The sequence below is a fragment of the Lissotriton helveticus genome, chromosome 1_1, assembly GCF_964261635.1.
Source record: "Lissotriton helveticus chromosome 1_1, aLisHel1.1, whole genome shotgun sequence".
Lineage (NCBI taxonomy): Eukaryota > Metazoa > Chordata > Amphibia > Caudata > Salamandridae > Lissotriton > Lissotriton helveticus.
Window position 1 is genome coordinate 698,418,122 of NC_136057.1, and position 22,025 is coordinate 698,440,146.

The 22,025-nt window shown below is 45.1% G+C and overlaps 1 protein-coding gene across 1 annotated transcript in view; it reads left to right on the forward strand.

The window, feature by feature from the left end:
• LOC144762717 (uncharacterized) overlaps window positions 1-22,025 on the forward strand; it is a 924,777-nt gene that overhangs the window by 724,073 nt on the left and 178,679 nt on the right. The window contains exon 12 of the mRNA XM_078647968.1: window positions 10,201-10,311. Within this exon, the coding sequence (XP_078504094.1) occupies window positions 10,201-10,311 (111 nt within the window). The remainder of the gene's footprint in view (window positions 1-10,200; window positions 10,312-22,025) is intronic.

A 22,025-nucleotide genomic window follows, 5' to 3' on the forward strand; every position in this document is an offset into this window, starting at 1 on the left:
GTGGTGTTGTCCAGAATTTAAAAGTCAAGACCCGGTAGTATGCCAACTTATGCGCTGAGCCCCTCCATTCAGATTGTTGGTGCCCCTGAAAATTGTTTTTCCTTTGCCTGGGGGCCTGCAGGGTGGATCTGCCTGTTGTATTTCAGGAGGAGGTTGCTGTTGGTAAGTCCCCTTCCCTAATTTTTGTGCAGCACGATCCATGAACCTCACAAAAGCACAATTTAGGTTGGTATTCCGTGGGTCAAAGCAGGCTAGTACTGCAGCCCTGCACGATCTGACCTCGTTAATGTTCCAGCCTCTCCGTAAAAGGGACCTTCTTTCCTTCAGCAAACTTGGACACAGGCAAGTGATGTGTGTTATGTCTTCCCTATGGTTTCCACAAAGCCGACAGTGTTGCTGGGCTTGTTCTCTTTTCCATTTGGGAAGGTAGCAAGACAAATTGATCACTCCCATTCTTAATTTTAAGAAGTTGAGTTTGGTGCGTGCGGTGAACAGTAAAGTTAGATACCCCTGAGGCGTCACCTGGTCGTATGATCTAAGAGTCATCCAGCCGTGGCTTCTTCTTGCGAGACTTGCCTTATCTTTTAGTGAAGAGAATTTTTTTGCGCTGATTTTTCCTTGCCTTTTAAATTCGTTTTGGCTGACTTGTAAGTCCCATGCTTTATTCAGGCCTAAGGTTTTTAGACCTTTTGCCCAATAGTCGTGCCCTGCTCGCCATTGTTTCGTATGCAAGTTTGACCATAGGTGTTGCGCTAAGCTGCCTTCTTTTGACGACCTCAGTTTGTGGCAGCACATTAAAAAGCTCATCAATCTGGCCAATGATTGGTTGCAGATGCCCAGTTCCAGCCTGATTTGGGCAGGTGACGTGTATGTTGGTAACTGAACACTGTTCTGAAGATTTTCACAATGATTTTATCTAATTGGCCAATATCAAGCCCTTTTAGCACCTCGCTTCCGTATGTTAGTGTAGGAATTACTTTTGCAAGTGCTGCCTGCAATGTTGGAGCGAGTGTTGGGCCAAATAGCTTTTTTATGAATAGAACTGAGTGCAAATGCTAGTGCTACTCCCTTCTTTCTTTGCTCTTCTAGGTGGGTTTTGTACCTGCCATCTTTATCGAAGAGAACTCCTAGGTACTTGTGGCACTTGGATTCTACGATGCTTTCAGAATTTAGGACCCATGTCAGCTTCCGGGGCTTTCCTGGAGGACCGCCAAGATTTTCGTTTTCTTGTTGTTTATCTTTGTGTTGCTTAGGAGAACTACGTCGTCGGCATACAGGAGGTTTGACAGTTGAAAGCTGGCTAGTTTGGGAGCATGAGAGTTTACCTTGTTTAGGACTTCCGGGAAATCTGATTAAAATAGATTAAAAAGTGTGGGGGCCAGGACGCATCCTTGTTTCAGACCTTTAGTTGTTGCGATTGGGCGTGACAGTCTAGAACCGTCACCAATCTTAATCCTGACCCATGTGTCCCGGTGCAGTAACTGTATGGCTCTTAAAAGACCATTTGGGATTTTCAATCTGGTAAGCTTCTGCCAGAGCTGGGCCCTGTTAACGTTGTTGAATGCGGCTTTGTAGTCTATAAATCCCATGTAGAATGGACTAGAGCTGGTTGCCGCCTGGTCAATCAAGCAGGAAAGAGACATAAGATTAACCGAGGTACCTGTATCACTTGTGAAGCCAGTTTGGTTCGGAGGAATTACTGAATGTTCGTTGGCCCATGCCCGAAGTGAGTTAAGCAGAGTTCCAGCAAAGTACTTTGCATCATTGTCAATAAGAGCGACCGATCGGTAGTTCCCTGGGGATTTTTTATCCCCACCTTTAAATATTGGCACTAGAATTGAGCCTTGCCACGAGGGCGGAATGATATTCTTTTGCAAGATGGAGGAAAAGAGTGGAGATAACTTGGATCCCCAGAAAGCCGGATCCTCCTTAAACAAAGCTGGAGGAATTACTCCTGGGCCTGGAGCTCCGTCTTTCCGGGCCCTTCTTAATCTGTTTTTCAATTTGGTCCTCCGGGACTATACTTTGTTCCATGCTGCTTGGATGGTTTGGTCTCGCTGATTGCTTATCAAGTAAATGTTCTTGGTAGGGAGATTCTTCCATGGTTGGCAATTTAGTTGGGCGTTCTGGATGCAAGTTCATCGCTTTGGGAGCTTTGATGCCCTCTTCTCCAAGTCGCAGTTCAACTGAGTTTTCTTGTTGATCATTGAAGTGTATGTGCAAGAAGGAGTACCACTCCGACTCCAGTATGTTAGATGAAGCAGCTTTCGAGACATTCCCTCCAAGACTATTGATTGTACGTCAGAACCTCGCAGAATTGTTTGACTTAATGAATTCCAGTGAGCCCTGTGATGGTCTCTTTTTGGTGTCTTCAGGTGTTTGCGGGCTTCTCTTAATTTAATTATTGTTGGTGGGTCCATTGGCTTTGTTTTTAATTTCCGCCACGGGCGGTTCATTGTTCTTTTTGCTAGTCGTATCGCTGGATTCCCAGAGGTCGACTGATTCCACCCAATTGGTTTTGCGTGCATTATTTGTTTTGCATGTCTGTCTGTCAATTTAGTGACAAATGTCGTCCAGTTCGCAATGTCCCCATCGGTTGAACTACTGGTACTCTCAAAAATGTGTTTTGCCTCTGTTGTTACCTGCTGAAGATTTTTGACTGAGCACTTGATTCATTATAGATTGATGGTATAGCTTACGAAAGCTTGAGCCCTTGCCTCAGCATGTTGCACTAAACTGGTGCTAAGCGATATTTCTTGAGGGCTGTGATCACTTTCTGTTCTATTACCGAATCCAAACCTTAGAATTTGATGCAGGAGCGAAAGGCTTACAAAGGTGTAATTGATTAGAGATGCACCATTTTTCGATAAGTATGAGAGGCCGGGTGGCTTGTCAGGAAGAAAGCGCCCATTAAGGGCTCTAAGACCAAGATGCTCCAGGTTTCTTTGTAAGGAGCGGCCCTTCCGATCTTCCTTGTGCCATCCCGGACGTTCCTGTAGTGGTATGATCCAGACACTTTCCTGTACTTTGGTGACCTCGTTTTTCTGCAGGTCAGACATTAGCCACATGTTGAAGTCGCCAGATAGAATTATGTCTGTGTTCAAGATACCAGATTTCGTTCTTAACACTGACTCAGTCACCTCGTCTGAGAAGGATCGTTTGGACGCTGAGTTAGGGCAAACATAAGCATTCATTAGAGTGATGGACCTGTGCTGGCCTTTGTTTGTGGTGAATGAGATTCCTACCGCCTGGAGAAAATGGGAATGGCTCGCAAGGTCCCAAGAGGCGATTGCATTTTTTATTGATATTTAAATTGCTAAGCCACCACTGCCTCTTCCTGAAGATTTCAATGTCAGGGCTGGGATGAAATGTGTTTTGAACCCATCTATGTGATGCGGCTCTGCGAGCCATGTCTCTTGAAGTAGTATTATCTCAAATGATCGCAAATTGGAGATTATTGCTCTGTCCCCCAGTTTACTTGTTAACCCATTAATGTTCCAAGAACAAATCCTTAGTGGGCAGGTGTCGTGACCCATTTTGTTCTTATGATGTCAACGAAGCAGCATGGTTGAATTAAGGGAACCTGCCAACCATGACCATGTTCCGGCCTCATCCCGGTCCCTTTTGAGCTTGGTCTGATCCTCTCCTTCATTTGGTGCTTTTAAGACGGAGGTGGGAGTTATAGCGCACGCGTTCCTCAAGACTGAATAGACAGCTCTTTTCCCAGCGTGTAGACGCTTAAGGCCTCGGATTTCTTGCAGAACGTGTGGATAGCCTGGTTCTCTACCGGGTAGTATGGGTATGCCCCACTACTTGAAGGTTTCTGTATGTCGTAAGATGTTATTCATAGCCTTTGTCGAGCTCCAGGTGACCTTCGTGCTTTCATTTGTTTGACCCAAGCCCGGTGCGATGAATTCTATTGAATTGATGTCCTTTGAGGTTACGACATTTGACAGACCAATCGCTTCTATCAGTTTCATGATGTTCCCACAGTTTAATATGTCACAACTGCCTTTGGACTTATACTCTGGGTAAAAAAACGTGAAGGTTGGCTCTCCACAGGAGGGGGTAGTTGAAAGCTTTGGTTTTGGCTCTGATCTTTGGGTCCAATGTGTTGGATCTGTTCCGGTCTGAGGTCCTGGTAGTTGCCCTATCTTTGTTTTGTGCACAGGTGTGTGAGGTGGCAAGTTTCATGTGCTAGAGAGCCCTTTTGATTTGTGCCGTGGGCAGTTGGGGATTCACCACCCTTCCCCTTCACCAATATAGTAAAGTTGCCCAAAAATTCTCGGTATAAACTGCTGATTAGAGTCGATTTGCTGGATTGACGCTACCAAGAAGATTTGTGGACCTGGTGGAACTTTGTCCCTCGGCATCTTGCAGCGGCAATGAGTCCAGGAATGCCATTTGTGAGGTTTTGGCTGACTCCTTTTTCCCCCCAGTAGGCAAGTGATTCTGATCTGCCACAGCTGCGTCCTTTTCTCTTACTGGTAGCTGGGTGCCAGATGTTTTTTGTTTATCACTATCCAATGGGATGGTTTGGCCCTCTTGTTGGTTTTTTGGCTCGCCAATTATTATTAGGTCATTTTGGTCTGTAGCGGCGGCTCGTCTGTCGGTGTTAAACATAGGGAAAAGGCTCAGATCCTGTTTGCTCCTGCGGGTCTTATTGCAGCCTTTTTGCTTTCTTTGTCTTTTCACCTTGCCGATCTGGTCTTCAAGGTCTTGATCAGTTTGAGGTGGTGAGGTGGACTTAGCTTTGCCCACCAGCGGGGACTTTTCTTGGACGCTCCCTGGACTGCCAGTAGCTGATATTTCCAGGTGTGAGGACAAAGCGTTAGTTACATCCCTTCGTGGACCTGGGGATTCTGCACCCTTTGCTGTGGAAGCTTTGTTATTGCATGAAGGGTATGGCTTGAAGTTTGTGATTTCTTTTAGGTCTGCCAACAGATTTTCCGTCATAACTGGGAGCGTGCTCAGTTTCTCTATTATGGGTGAGCAATCGCATCCCTGTTGCGAGTGGTCAGCGACAGCTTGGGCCCGTCTAATCAGATTGTTTAAGTTTGTGATTTTGTCATCTATTTTGGCTATGTACACAGCTAGTGTGTTCAAAAGACTAATTTGTATGTCCATTTTGTTTGCTTGGTAGGTCATAGCATCAGCTGACCTTTGTAGGATGTCCAAGGCGGTAGCCCATTGCTTCTCTTGTTTGAACTCCTCCTTCTACACCTCGTTTGGAGACGGTGATGGTCGAGACTGGTCAGAGGCGTTTTTCCCATATGAGGACCGCATTTTTTCCCATTCTTTTGATTCGAGGAAGGAGAGATCTCTCTCCACAGCGTGAGCATCCTCCATGTATTGCCAAGCTGCAGAACTGGTAGAGTCATGTTGTGCACATTGTGCGGATTCACTTTCTCCCCCCCCCCCAAAGGTTGCAAGCACTTGAGGTGTAGATGGTGTTAGAGCAGGAATGTAGATAGCTTCTCCCCCCTCTGTCGTGTCGGATACGCTTTCCTTTGTGGCACGATTTATATGTGGATCAGCGTGGTTGCCAGTTGTGTTTAAACTGATGTCAGGGGGCGCAGTATTGATAGCTGCTAAGTCGCTCCTTGACTCTCTGTTACGTTCGATTGTGGGGTCAATGTTGTTGAAGATTGAGTTTGATCTAGCAACAGGAAACTGCAAAGTCACACCTGGACATTGATTGAGTTAAGGTGGTCTTTGTTTTAAAACTGTCCGAAGTTGTTGCTACGAGGGCCCCTAAACTGCTCTGCGTGGGTATGTTGGGAACTCCTCCCTCTTGTGATAGAGTGAGCTCATCGAATTTGCTGATGGCTATCGCTTGGCTCATTTGAGATATACCCGTCTCGTTGTTGCCGCCTGAGCCACCTTTGCTGATGGTCACTGTGGGGCTCAGGGGAATGAGAAGCCCCTTATTTTCATGTTGCTTGAAAAGACTGCCAACCCTACGTCTTTCAGGAAGGCAAATGTTGTCGTTATTTTAGTTTGATTACTGAATGAATGTTGGCCCACCAACCCTACTTCCTTCGGTTTCCTCGAGAGCGTGTTGTCTGCAGTGTCTCCAGGAGTGCTTGGTGACAGGTTAAGAAGCCGATCTGTGCCCATGGTAGATATCCCAAGGTTTTCTCTCCGATTCCTTTTCTTTTGTGGGGCTGTGGACCTCTGGTTCCCCGATCTCATCCTTTGTTTGAGGGGGGAGCTTGATGGCCTGTCCAGGCTGTCCAAAATAACTGTTAAAAAATGACTATGTAGGCAATGTGAAGCTGCGTGGAAATGACAGACAAGCCCAAGCGCACTGTGGGGCGTGGTTTCAGAGCAGGGAGAGTACGATCAAGATGAAATTTGCTACCTTCCCGTGCCCCACCCTTGCAAAGCCTCGCAAATCCTTTGTGCCTTTGTAGTGACCTTGCTTCCACTCATTCACTTTCCAGCACAGATCGGCCACTTAGCTGTGACTCAGTACAGTTTTAGGGTGCCGGACGGTACCCAAGCAGGCCAGTGGCGGGAGCAAAGGAGTCGAGCAGCTGATGGTTTGACGTAGCCGGGTTAAGGCGGGCTGGGGCGGACTAACAAGAAACCACAAGGAGCCGTAGATTAGGAGAGCGTGATGTTGCAGTATGTAGCCAAGAAGCCAGCAGCCGGCAGATAGAGCTGAAAAAGCAAATCTGGGCAAATAAGCTGTTGAGCTACATGCTGCTTGCGGGCAAGGTTCTACCTGATCTCCAAGTTCAGCCCACCTTCCACTCACCTCCTGTTTCAAATGTTCGCCGCTATGTGCTCAAATAAAAAGCAACACAGGTCCAAAAGTGCACACCAGCGCTGCAGCAGTCTGCGGCCAGTGGTCCACTCTCCGTGTACAGTGCTGCGCAATGCGTCAATCCGTCAATAGGAGCAGTAATCCAGCAATCCAAGTGGGGGCATTGGTAGAGCTATAGTGAGAGCCAGCAGAGGTTGCCTCTTCACCAAATGACCAAATGGCCCTCGAAGCGCACCAGTGCCTCTCCGCCACACTGCAAAGACCTCAAAGCTGCGGGAAACACGGGAGCCACGGAATCCACTGAAAAGCCCACGAAGTTTCTCCACCTCTGCCAAGGCAGAAGGACCGCTAGAAAGCCGCTGGGAAATGCCGCGGGGGGCCTGCAAAGCTCTCCGCTTCTACCTCCGCCTCAGTCAAGACGCGGTGCTGGAAAGCCGTGGGGAAGTCCACAAAAGGCAGCAAAAGTCCAAAACAAATCCTGCGGGACAGAGCTGAACAAAGCTGGACGAAGCAGAGGGGCAGCGGCACCAGCGGCGTCTTCCCAGCGCACTAGATCGCCCGAACTCGCTCACCCCCGGCAAGCCGCAAAACCTGGGACGGGTTGCAGTATGAAAAAAGCCTAAAAAGAGTTGACACTTTTGATAGACTGTTCTGCAAATAAACCCTTTTTATTGAAACACCCATCTCTCTATTTCTGTGCAACTCAGTAGAAACAAATCATGCACAATTGACTGAGTGAAATAGTTATCTATTGTTTCCACAACTCTGAAGATATTGTTCCCACTCTAAGGTAAAACAAGTTGCCATGTTTATGTGGCTGTCAGAGACTAATCCCTTCTTGTTCATTCAATAAAGTTTCTAGTGACCGCTGAGTTAGCTGGAACGCACAATTAAGTTTAATGTACTCTATAGAGACATACTGACCTCAGTCCTATGTCAAATCTATAGTGTATATTATTCCAGTGCGCAGAGCCTATTAGGGATATAGGAACTACACTACAATATAGGCACATATAGTAGCATTATGAAGTCGTCACCTCAACAACAATGACACCACCACAAGCTAGTGCAAAAGATAAAGTTACCAACCCTGCACACCTTCTTGAGAAAACTTCTGGACCTGTAGAAGACAGAAGTCTGATTTCAGATAGAAGACAGCAACTACTGCAACCTGTGGAGAGAGACCACAGACCTGGACCTTCTTCCACTTGTACCCAGGACTTAAGAGTGGTCTCCAATGGCCGTTATGCTCCAAGAACACAAAAAGCTGCAAGAAGTCTAATAATCTGATGAGCTGAGCTGAGCTGCCCAGTGCTAACTAGATTTGCCCTGAACCATGCTGGTGGCTTCTAGAGGAGTAAGTTCTAACCCCCAAGAGGTGCCTAAAAGGTCCTGGACACTTGGCTGCTGTTAGAGTGTTCTACTCCAACCCCAAAGACTGCAGAATTTGTTTAAAAAGAACCGGAGGCTCATTCTGGGACACCATCAAAGCCGCAACCACTGCCTACTCATTGCCAGCCATATTCACTTGGCCTGGTGACCTGCGCAGACTCCAGAAGTTGACAACAACTGTTTTCAGTCTCCAGACAAATGTGAATGGAGTTCACCAAGACCAATGTGGAAACTGCATCCGATTGCATACAAGACCTTCTCAGATACAAATTTCATAATTTTCCTGCCTGGAGCTCTTCACATGATCAATGACCACCCTGCTTTTCCGGCCAATACTGTTGCGCCCGCCGGCTAGCTCTTCACATTGACAGTGACCGGCCCAAATTTACAGCCATTGCAAAGTTCCAACCGAGGGCTTAGGACTCCATCACGCCTCTATCAGCAAGCTGTTCTTCGTATTCAACCTACAAACTGAGCCGCCAACAACCACGTCGATGAAGCTTATTTCACAAGTAAAAGAGTCAAACTAAGTCAGAAGGTAAACTTTTTGCCGGGACAACCCAACTCTCTGTATCCAACCTTTGCTCCATCGCTGTCGGCTTTCACTTTTGAGTTTGACCCAGTTCAGCACAATCAGATACACGTGGAAGACGCTTTGCATTTTTTGGTGCTAGAAATATCTAAAACTTTGAAAAATCCTATCAACAGCTCTCTACACCTGATTATTGTAGGTTTATTATTATTATAGGTTTCTCTATGTTTATAAATTGGAGTGGATTTTATTATTATGTTTTATTTTCTTCTTTTCAACTTGTTTGGGAGTGATAAATACTTTACACCAGTGGTTCTTAACCTGTGGTACCGGACCCCTGGGGGTCCGGAAAGCCTATGGCAGGGGTCCGCAACTGCTTAGAAAATGTAATAATATAGAGTTAATAAAGTGTACGCAAATAAAGGAGCAAAATGTAATACTGAACATTTTAACATTTTCTGTACATGTGGAGAAGTGTGGCTCAATGGTTAGAGCGGCAAACCCTGATGCAGAGGTCTAGCCCGGGACCAGGGTTCAATTCCCTGCCTCGGTGGGTCTTGAGCTCAAAAATTCCACAGACCTGATAATTCTCGCCTCGGTGCCTATTCTATTCATGGAGTCCCACTCTGCTACTCTGGTCAATAGCTTGCTTAATCTCCACAACGGCCCCCACAACGCTAAGGATGCCAGGCCTCCACCTTGGGGGTGCCCAGGAGTGGGCACCTCACAGGGAAAGGCAGGATGGGTTCCACAGTGGTATTCGTACAAGTGCCTTGAGACCCTTGCGGGTGAGTAGTGCGCTATACAAGTATCAATTTACATTTTACATGTGAAGGAATTTAAAATTGGAGATAAAAAATGTAATTTGTATCTTCAGTGCATCAACCACAATATATTATGGGCACTAAGTGACCACAATCGAATTTAGAAAAGCTCCAACATTCCCAATAAATTACTATTTTGATTTGTTTTAATACTTGTTAGCAAATTAAATAACATGTCATCATTTGTGTATTTGATTAATGCTTGTTTCTGTATTTTTGTGTATATTTTTTGTAGTTCAAATCATTGAAAGTTCTTAGGCTAGACGCCCCAGCTTTCAGTAATGGCTCAGTGGGTGTCCCCGGCTTCCAAAAATGATTCAGTGGGTGTCACCAGGTTCAAGTAATGATTAAGTGAGGGTCCACAGAAGTCAAACAATTGCTTTAACATTTTCCCTAACCTAAGCCTGTCTGCTCTGTGCTACAGCTACCAAGCATTGAGCTCCTCTTGAAATTATTGAAAACTATCTGGCCCTTGTAAGGAATAGTGTAATTATTACTTGAAGAGGACTACCATCACTTCAACTAATAGACCAGTTTCTCACATGGTGCAGCATACAAGTAGTTATACGAATGAAACCTTTGTGATGTGATTTCAATGAAAATGTGAAGTTGATTGTTCAGGTGTTCTGCAAGATGACACCACAAATAAACTTAACACAACTTTGTTTATCTATGAACAGAGCATAGTGCAGCTCTTACTGGAAAATGGTGCCCTGCTGGAACAGCACAATAACAGAATACGCACACCTTTTTATTTTGCTACTGTAGGTCAGCACCGTGCCATTTGCCAGGTAAGACATTTGATCTTTTCTTATTGTAAAGGTTCAGTTTTTGTGAACTTGTGAAATGTTATACTGCTGGAGGTGTCTGTGCCTTTGTGTTCTGATTCATACAAAAAGGTTACTTCCCTGGAAATACAGGTATCTCTTCAAGATAAGATTTAATAATGATAATAGAATGCAATAGTGTATTGTGAATTGGCAAGTAAGGGAGATTCTCTGTTAGGATAACATAACTTCCTTTGCAATACGAAAAGAGGGTATGCAATTCCTATCAAGAGAGAAGGTCGAAGGCTGCCAAGGAGGCAGATAGAGGGATCTGCTCCTTTAGGAGCAAGGACCCTAGCACACCCCAAGGGGTGTCATACTTCATCATCAGGCAGCTCCTCGTTGGGCCGGCGCTGCAATGCTCAACGGGCCCTACAAGAGGGCTCTTTCACAGAGTTCTTTTGTTTTTGCCGATGTGGAGAGTGATGTGTGATGGTGTGTGTGAAAAGTGAGTGGATTGGTCAAAAAAGTGTGACGTAAAAATAACTATAAGAAGCCAAAAGGCTATTTAATAACTGGGTTCCTTTATTATAATTAAAAACATATGATCTGGCTAGAGACGAATATAGTGATCCAATCCAGCACAAAGTGATATTTTAAAATAAGGTCGACATGTTTCATGCCCTATTACTGTCATAAAGAACATGGCATTCCATCAGAACCGAAGTCCTAATCTACTCATGTAAGAGTCAGAAACAAGTACATGTGATCAACACTGTACCCTAGAAAGATCTCACTAGTATGTAGCATACCCGAGGGCGGCTCGTCCATGTGGGGGGAGGAGCGTCACCCTACTGCTTTCCCACAGTGCGAGAAGCAGAAACATAAAATGGTATTATAGATACCATTTTATGTTTCTGCTTCTCGCACTTCGAGTAAGCAGAAGGGTTTGGTTGGCCGGTCCTGCTCCAGGGCAGGGGAGGAGTGGCTTGCCCACTGTTGTGGTTGCAGACTGCTTGGTCGGCCCAAGGGCTGACCAAACCAGTCATACATACTCTCCCTTTTCTCCATGTAGGCTGCATGCAGTCTACATGAAGAAAATGGCCCCCCCTTAGACGTCTGTGTGGTCGGCGTCCCAGCCAATCACAATGCTGCCATTACAGTGTTGTGATTGGCTATGGGGAAGGTAGGCAGGCTACCTGCTCCCTGCAAGGACTCGGAGCAGAGACGATGCGATGCGGGACCACACAGGGCTGGCTAAGGTACGTTTTTATTATTTATTTAAAATTAACTCCTCCCCAGCAACCCCCTTCACCCCGCGTGACCCCCTCCCCACGCAACCCTCCACCCTCCCACCCGCGAGTCATGCCTGCCACAACTGAGCATACCTTTAGGGGAAAATATAACCAAATCACAGGGGGGGACCCCAATCCTAATCGTATTGACATAACGGAGACTCACTGGCATACCGAAGGTTGAATGTTGGCGAGTGCATCTATTGGGCGACCAACCCCTCATCTAGCCGGATGGTAACTTCCATTGTTCAATTGTGCTAAATTCCAGTTCAATCAATAATAATTTTGTTTTTTTTAATGTTTCTCATTAATTAGTATAAAAAGCAGTGCTCCATGGTACATTTCACGGAGCCTGTTAAAATTATTATGGGTTCTTTAGGAACGCCTGAGAGGAGTCAAATGAATTCCCAACTTTGTGTGAGTGGTCTGCCACCAGAAATGTTTTATTCCACACAACCTAGCAAAAACGTGGCTAATGCAGTTCAAGAGCGAGATCACTTGTGAGAGCATTATTTGTGGGATGCATCAGGATTTATTGTTTCGAGAGATGTTGAGGTACGGAAGGAAGCATACCAGGAATCCAGGAATATTGCCCAGTCTTACTGGCCTATTGAATTTATATGCTCATATACTTTTATGCTGTCTACAGTCGACCGGGTACAGGTGATTCTAGAGGTGCATGACTGCCTAGCCCCCTTCACTTGTCACATCATTTCTCTAAAGAAAGTAATATCTTGTTTCTTTTGCCAGCAACATAATAAAGTCAGGAATACTTGGCGATGTCTAGTTCTAAAATAAATACGTTCTAGAGAGGTTTAAGAGGCACAATTGACCCTTTGTTCAACAATTGTACAGTTGCTAATCAGGCTAATCAATCTATCTGCTTTCTCCCTAAATTGTTGTGTTAGTACCTAGGTATAATCCCAGATTGGATACTGGGGTACCCATATCAGACCCTAGTATATGGTATTAAGGTACCCAGGGCATAAGTACCCCAGAGGACTCCCATGGGCTGAAGCATGCACTATGCCACCCATGGGAGACCATGCAAAATGGAACTACAGGCCTGCCATTCCAGCCTGTGTAAGTTGGTGCTTGCCCCACTCACTTAATATATAGGTTTCCTATATCTAAGGGTCACTGCACTTAAAAACCTATAAGTCACCCTTATAGCAGGCCTTGGCAACCCTGACGTCAGGGTGCTTGGTTCTGAGAGGGTGCCCCTGCATGAGCAGGACACCCCTGCAGCTTACGGAGTCCATTCTCCCGGGTTGTCAATGAGGCAGCCATATACTATATAGAGAGGCACAGTGTGATTACGTGATGACCATATCGAAAATGCCTGCAACCAATCCTATCATGTTTGGTATCAAACATCTTCGAATCATACCACCACACTGTAAATGGTGTGGGAGGTATGATTCCAAGCATCATACCCCCACACCTTAAACGGTGTGGGAGATATGTTTCCAAGCATTGGAAGAGCCCTCCGTTAGGCTCTCAGTTTTCCCAGTGCCAAACTTCTAGACCTGGACAGCACAAAATGGTTGCTGCCGACCAGAGGCACATTTCTGCCCTCCTGCTGCTTAGCCAAACTTGAGCAGAGTAAGGTGGAACAATAGGCGTCCTGTCACAGGGAGGTGGGACCACCTCCCAGACAGGATTTAGTGTATTGGTCCAGGTGGGTGAGCTTGACAGCGGCATAAAGTCTGCATGAGGGGCACACTTGGTGTCCCAGTGCATAGTCCAGTTCAAACCAATTCTGGGAGCTGTTGGCTCCCGCTCTGGCACGAAACTGAACAAGGGCCATGGGAGAAACCTCCCCTGTCCAGACCCTCTACTGCCAGGGTCCCTTGAATCTTCCCAACACTTTCCCTAGGGTACTTAAGGGCTTACCTGGGTGTAGATCCCTAGATTTGTCGTGGGATAAGATTCAGATCAGACACCACTTCTACTACTACTGTCTGGGCACCCTGGACTTTGCTGGACTTCATTTGGGCCTGAATTCATCTCCCTTCCAGTCTGCTGCATCATCTGGCCTGTGCACCATACAGGAACCTTCTAAGGCCTGTGGGCAACTAAGACACCTGAAGGAATCTCCTTCGGAGTGAAGTAGTTACTCCCCTGCATTCGCAGGCGCCGCAACTAAGTAGACCGGTCTGCTGATTCTGAGCTCCTCCGGACTCCAAAGGCTCGGCAATACAAGTGATGGTTTTCCACAGCTCCTGAGGCCTGCCCTGCCCTCTCACCAAGTTTGATGCCAATATCCCTCATTGGGGTTGCACTAACCGAACCCCCGCGCACAGCGTCAACTTGCAGTTGAAAAGGCTTGTTGACTTCTTTCCAAGGATATCTTTGGGCTCCAAGTAGCCCCAACCTCGAGCACCACCAGTAACCACAATCTAAAGCCACACCAGATCGTGTGCATTGTAACCTGCATCTTTTGGTGAGCTGCTTGAGGTCCTCTCGCGACTCCAATGCCTCCTGCCTGTGGGTCCACTTGAGGGTTGCACTTGTTTCTTTTGGGCTCCCTTGATTGCTTGGTCCTGGTCTGACTCCACTGCTGTTGGTGGGTCCCCTGTACGTTGCTGGTCCCCACGTTGCTCCTTTGATACCTGCATTGGTTGCATTTGCCTAGGCTTGTTTGTGCTCCCGCCAGACACCGACCCCTTAGCACTCGACATCCTTCATGGGACAGCTCATGCATGGCTCCTGGTCCTCCTCAGCATCGCCTGGTTCTCACAGTTGCAGGGTCAAGGTCTTCGTCATCCATCCTGCAGCACCCGACATCAGAGGGCATTCGTCTTCCAAGTGTCCTAGTCACTACTGAGTGACATAGATTCCCTTCTGCGTCAAGGTACCTCTCTTCAAAAAACCAGCCTCGGATTCCACCGGACACTTCTACCTTCTTCCACAGCGGCACTTTCCTGAAGTCCTCCATTGGGTTTGACAGCGGTTTCCGACACCACTTCACACGTATGCACCCGTTTTCCCTGGTGTTGATAACGTGGTTATTAGGGTATCCATAGGTGGGCTGTCTCTCGTACCTTCTGTCTTCCACTGGGTTTCTTCAGGGTTCACTAGGAAGGGTCCTTAATTTTTAAAAATCCAACAGCGACTTGCACATAGAGTTGTACGGAGCACGTGGTCATGTTTCCACACTGCACACGCTCTCCGTGGGGTCCCTATCTTCTCACCGTGGGTGGTTCCTTCTGGTCCCAGCACTTCGACGTCCTCTTGACCCTGTCCTGATCCGAGTTGTGGTACTGTAGTGTAGTTCTTATATTCCCAATAGGCTCTGCGCATTGGAATAATATATCCTACAGATTAAACGTAGGACTGAGGTCGACTACGTCTCTATCGAATATATTAAACTTAATAGTGAGTGCCAGCTAGCTCAGAGGTCACTAGAAACTTTCTCAAATTCACAAGAAAGGATTAGTTCCTGACAACTGCATAAACATGACAACTTTGTTTCCCAAGAATAAGAAATGTATCTCTAGAGTCGCGGAAACAATAGATAAGTATTTCACTCAGTCACTCGTGCATGCTTCGTTTCTACAGAGTTGCAGAGAAATAGAGAGACAGGCGTTTTCAATAAAAGGTTTATTGAACAGTCTTCTTTTTCATGCAAGAAAAGTGAACTGCTACAATCGTAATGCAGACTGCAAAGTATAATGCGTACAGTGTGGAAACAATATCATAAAATAATACTGTAAGAGCATTGTATGGTTCCTAAACCATATATAAATACATACATAAATAACAATGACTAAAAATACTCAACTGGTGCTTCTAAAATATGCCTACCCCAATGTACCTAACCTAAGTCTAGTACGCGGGAAGAAGTAAGTATTGCGTAGCATAGGTTTTAGTTTTCTTTGCCAAGAATCTATCCAACATTTCTCTAGGTTCTAATCAGCTCCATACCTTAGTTTAGAATGAAGGAGATCTGGTACCTCAGTCTCAGGACTCGATTTCCCAACACCCCGCAAGGGGAGATTGGAAACACTGGAGCTGGATTCTCGGTGAGAGAAAGGCAGTCTCTTGATCAGAGCGTCAGCTGCCAAAGTCATTGAGAAAACCGTCAACAGTCAGCTTGCCGCCTTCCTCGAGTCAAACGGCTCCCTCGACCCATCACAGTCCGGCTTCTGAGCCAAACACAGCACCGAGACCGCCCTCATCGCAGCCACAGACGGCATTCGAACACTACATGACAACGGAGAAACAGCTGCCCTCATCCTACTGGACCTCTCCGCAGCATTCGACACGGTCTGCCATGGCACCCTCATAAAACGCCTCAGCAACATCGGGATACAAGGAAAAGCATTGGACTTGATCATCTCGTTCCTCACCGGAAGAACCCAGAGAGTCCGCCTCCCCCCTTTCAGATCAGAGGCCACTGAAGTCATCTGCGGCATACCACAAGGATCATCGCTCAGCCCCACCCTCTTCAACGTCTACATGAGCCCCCTCGCATCCATCGAGCGCCAACACAACCTCAACATCATCTCCTACGCTGACGACACACAGCTGATCCTCTCCCTCACCAAAGACCCAAACACCGCCAAAACCAACCTACACGAAGGAATGAAAGACGTAGCCGAGTGGATGAAGAACAGCCGCTTAAAGCTTAATTCAGACAAGACGGAAGTCCTCATCCTAGGATCATCCCCCTCTGCCTCGGACAACTCATGGTGGCCACCAGCCCTGGGCAGCGCACCCAAACCAACGGACCATGCACGCAACCTGGGATTCATTCTAGACTCCTCCCTCTCGATGACCAGACAAGTCAACGCCGTCTCATCATCATGCTTTAACATCCTACGCATGCTCAAAAAGATCTTCCGCTGGATCCCCACAGAAACAAGAAAGACGGTCACCCACGCACTTGTCACATGCCGACTGGACTACGGAAACACCCTCTACGCCGGAACCACGGCCAAATTGCAGAAAAAACTCCAATGCATTCAGAACGCCTCCGCCAGACTCATCCTTGGCATCCCCCGCCACAATCACATATCCGGTCACCTAAGAGACCTTCACTGGCTCCCCGTCAACAAGAGAATTACATTCCGTCTCCTCACCCACGCACACAAAGCCCTCTACGACCTAGGACCCAAATACCTCAACACGCGCCTGACCTTCTACACCCCCACCCGCCAACTCTGATCGTCCAATCAAGCCCTCGCCGCGATTCCATGCATCCAAAGATCCACCATGGGAGGAAGATCTTTCTCCTACTTAGCGGCCAAAACCTGGAATTCTCTCCCCTCCCACCTCCGCCTTACACAGAACCACCTCTCCTTCAGAAAACAACTCAAAACTTGGATATTTGATATATAACGTACCCCCCTCCCTCAAGCGCCTTGAGACCCTCTGGGTGAGTAGTGCGCTATACAAATTTTAACTTGACTTGACTTGAGGGTCGCCTTCCTTCGACACTTGCTGGAGCGAGCTGCTTCGGGCAAGTAGATAGTCGAACTGCTCTGAACCACCGCGTTTTGCTAGAGCTAGTGAAGGTATATTTATACCTTGAAAGTGTCTAGGAATGCCATAGTTTGACGTAAAGTCAGGCATAATAATGTCAGGAAAGAACCCCTAGGGAATAGTCGTTCTTTGCAAAGTACATGAGTTCTTGGACAAATCAAGATTCAAGCAAGGGAAGGTCCCTGACTGCTTAATCCGATTTTCCAAGAAATCATTGTGACGTGTGGTACGGGTTGAAGTAGCCAAGCCTGTATTTGGTCTGCATGGGTTATGTCTATATAAGGGCTTGATTTTTATGCCTATATTAGGGCAATGTGAATTGTACCTATATAAGGGCATGAATCGGGAAAATTCACTCGGAGCCTAAAACGCCACACAACACCCACTCCACTTTATATGTACAACATTACTAAGTTCTAAACACATAAACATATCTAAACATGATGGGCCCGATTCACAGAACTAACTTAAGACAAAATCCTAAACTTACTACTTTTGGTATTCACAGAAGTTAGGATTTTGTCTTAAGACAGACTTAAGACAGACTTAAGACAGACTTAAGACAAAATCCTAACTTAAGTCTGTCTTAAGTCTGTCTTAAGACAAAATCCTAACTTCTGTGAATACCAAAAGTAGTAAGTTTAGGATTTTGTCTTAAGTTAGTTGTGTGAATCGGGCCCGATGTGTTAAAACCCCACCCAAAATACATAAAAATGCATTCGAAATGGTTGTACACGAAAAGAGCATTTTTGTTGTACGCATATAAAAAGCAATGTTTCATTCAAAGCATATAGATGATATTTGAAAAAATGCTATCCGAATGAATCATGAAAATAAATTTATGAAATGTCTCTTAAATACATAAGAAAAGTCGAGACCATTCCATGACAGAATATATAAATTTTTTAAGTGTGGACATGGTCAAATATTGTCTCTTGGAAGTATTCAAAGAATTCTAGTTCTCTAGGAATAGTTCTACTTTAAGCAGATTTTTGTGCAAAAAAAGTACAAATTTAGAAAAAAGTCTGATCATAGAAAAATAGAGTTCCAAAGTTAGAAGCTTGTTTTGAAAAGTGAAGGTCAAATTCAGAGTCTCACAGAACAAAGTGTGCTAATTTCAAAAGTCAGTGTCATTGTTTGGAGAAAACATCAAATCTTGTAAGCTTGTAAAGAATTCGTCTACTGTTGTAGATGAAAGTTGGATTATCTCGTTAAGCGGATCAGCCGCACATAGATGAGAAGCATCGCCGTCAGCGTCAGGTGCATTAGCAATGACCGAAGTCGATGGTACCTGTGTGCCTGTTGCTCCACGTGTCTCACCGCCTGCATTTTGCGCCTGTGAGATCTCAACGAATGCCTTCATCAGGATTGGTAGCCACTGGGGACAACACAGTGCATGAGCCGTTACTGGTTCAAGCAAAGTATCAACTTCCGTTGGCAGGACTGATGGGAGTGTCAGACAGATGTCTAGCATGCATTCTTCTCCACATAGCAGGCATTGTAGAACAGGTAAGATACAATCTTGCCAGATTGGTCAGAATGTTAGAAACCATGTGGTATTCAAATCTCTTAAACGAGTCAATCCCAGTATTTGTATCATGCGCTCATGACACTTCATTGCCAGGAGAGTGTTCTTCAAGGTGATCTGGGTGTCGATGGTGAGTTGGCTTGCCATATCGGAGCAGAAGGAGCAAAAACAGTATCCCTGCTACGAGTCCCAAACGAGAGGCAGGTCGCCAAACACAGAGTGCACGAAGTTTGGAAATATGCCTAGGACTGCTTCAAAGGGTTCTAACAGTCCTAAAAAACTGTCTTAAATACATGTACAATACCACTCGTATCAGACATGTTTAAGATACGACCTAACATTTCTGATAAATTTATAGGGCAGTTTGTCGATAAAAGCGCATGTATCTCTGCAGAAGTCCTTGCAACTTGCAGATCATACGTCTCTTTGGCCGAGGTCAGTGGCACAGTTTTTTGTAAAAGAATGGCTTTCATTCTGCTTAAAATATCAATTTGTATAGAAAGGATGTTCACTGAAGACCATAATGGCGACTCCCCATCTGTCTTAGTTTTAGGAAACAATACTTGCATACAGCAAGTGACCCTGGCTGACACAGTTACGAGATAGGGGGTTCCTGGCAACATGCCACAGCAGCTGTGATCATTCAACATAATGTAACTTCCATTAGAAAGCTGCCTAAAAATTAGATCAATCACTGCAGCTGGAGAACCTTGCAGGTGGCAGGATAAGTTGTTCGAGGAACCATCGCAGGCCCCGTGTAAATTAATACCCTGACATAAGAGTGAACCGCTTAGTGCATTTTTGCAATTCGTACCACTAAGAAACACTTCTTTTCCCCCACTCCAACATTTGTGTGTATAAGGTAAATCCCAGAATGTCCTGATGTATTCTTTACCCAACCTTTCATATACGCCTGCTGGTATATGTTTTAAACAATACTGAAAATGGAAAATCGTAACAGGCAGAGTGATTGTACAGTGTATTATCCATTCTGTTGCTGGTTTCTCACAAACAGTTAATGGTAATCTTTCCAGTTTTTCAATGCTCAGCACCGTATAGTCTGATCCCCTCTGTGCCAATGTGATTTGTTTATCTGTAAGGTTAAATTCAGAAAACAATGACGTGGTGTTGATTAGACACCAAGGCACATAACCAGAACGAAGGTTTTGTAAGGTCCAGCCCAAAAGCATTATAGAACGCAATTGTGACTGACCATGTTGTAACATGACCAAGTCCTGTTCCATTATGTCTATGGCAGAGGATACTATGCTGTCCAAAGAATATATTCTGGATGACAGAGTCGTTACCCCATTGTCAACTACAGAGGGAGATTTTTCTAAATGAATACGATCAATTTCTCGTATTCGTTCTGCAGTCGCTGCTAGCATTGTTTTCCACGCTTCATTATAAATGGCATAGATACCGGCGTATATAAAACGTTTATGACGCGGTTTAGTAGGTCCTTGTAAGAAGTCCCTCAAATCAGCGCCATCTTTAAGTAAAGACAAGTGTTGTTTTACTTCTTTTAGTGTAGATTTTTGTAGCCATTTAAGGCACATTTTTCCCACACTGTATGATGTTACTATACCTGGATGATGTCTCTGGACACATCTTGGATCTGGCCTAGTGAATGTGAACCCTTGTGTCTTATTCAGGAATCTATCTTGACAGGTGTTTGTGTCTTTGGGCCATTTTTTCCAATCAGGATTTGTTCTGTTGTTAAGTAAAATAGTATTTACGTCGACCACCCCTTCTGTAGTGTTTTCACTATCCGGTTTAGAAGTAGGTATGGACGGTTTATTTAAATGTTTTATCTTGGCTAACCCAAGACAAGATGTCTGTTGGACAGTTTCATTCAAAAACATTATTTGTTCTGGGATAATGCAGGCTCTAAATAAAGCTTCTAATCCCTGCACCTGCCAGTATTTTGTGCCCCAGACAGTTTTTGTCTCAATGTTGTCTTTCCAAAAGTCAAAGCCTAAAGTAGACAGCTTAGCATAAAAGGCCGCAGAATAAATTTGCTTAGTATTAGTCAGCATACTTTTCATTCCTGTCCTATTAACATTTTTAAAGTAAAATGATTCTGGATTTGAAACATTAGACCCTGAAAAATATGGAAATTTGTCATAAAATGTTTTTGAGCTACCCTTTGGTGGCGCAGGACAATGTTCCAATTGGTTATAAGTTAATACATTTCTAGGATTTTCAGATTTATGCAAGAAATGATTACCATAGTGATTATAACAGTACATTTGTTCATAATCTGATGAACCTTCTAAGTATTCATGATTTGTAAATTTTGCAGACATTTCTAAGTCTGACAGCATATTATTAACAGTCTCAAAGTCCCAATCATCAGAAAAGGTGCTGGGTGAAACAAAGTCACTCAAGGAAACCTTGAATTGGTGTGGAATCTTCAACACCTCTGCAGGACCAAAGATGTCATACTTAGTTCTGTCCCAAGCTATACCACCAGGTATAGGAACCGCTGTGATGTTCACTGAGGACAAGTCTCTTTGTTCACGCTGGGATGATTTCCGTGGGTTGAGGAGTATGTTGATGTTCTTACTTACTGTGTCCTTTGTACTATATTTCCCATTGATCAGCATTCGCAAGGTAAATATCAGGGTCAACCAAAGTAGAAGAAAAAGTACACCTAAAACAATCCATACTTCAACCCATGGTGAAACCAGATATGTCTTTTCCAGTTAATGAAAGAGTTCTGTTGCTTGTTTTCTAAAAGTTCTTTTAGCTGGCGTCGTTTCAGGTTCACTTAGATCCTCAGAAAACGTATCAAAGTTAATGAAATAGCCAGAGGCAGTTCTGTCAATTATAGGGATTGCTTTAGGATTCGATGAACTCGCTGGAACCACTTGATCACTTGTCATATTAGTATACTCAGATGCTATTCCATTGTATGCAGACGTTTCTTGACGAACTGTTTTTTGGATCTCAAGAGGTACAAGTTCATTGCTTTGTTACATAGTCCTTTATTCTGTACTGCAGAGTCTTCAAAAGTTATCAGTCTTTCAGTTTGAACCTCTTGGATTGTAGCCAGATTTGGGCATCTGCTACATCTTTGGAGTCCACTTGGCCTACTACTTATAATAGGCCACTTGATGTGGTTTTACCAGGTCGATTGATACAAACCTGTTTTCCTTTCTTCCAGCAAGGGGCGGCAGTAACACTGTTCTTGATCCATGGATTGCTAGCACAGGTACTGGTTGTCTGTAAGAAGGCCCAAATTCCTTATTGTCCGCGATCTTTACTCTGACTAGATCCCCAATCTTTGGAATCCAGGCAGGCCTTGCTGGGACGGGTGGTTTCTCTTCAGTGGTCGTTGGCTTCTGTAATACATTACTTTGACTTTTTCTTGTTTCATTTAAGTCCTGCAAAACAGCCAAATGGTCTTTGATATCAAAACG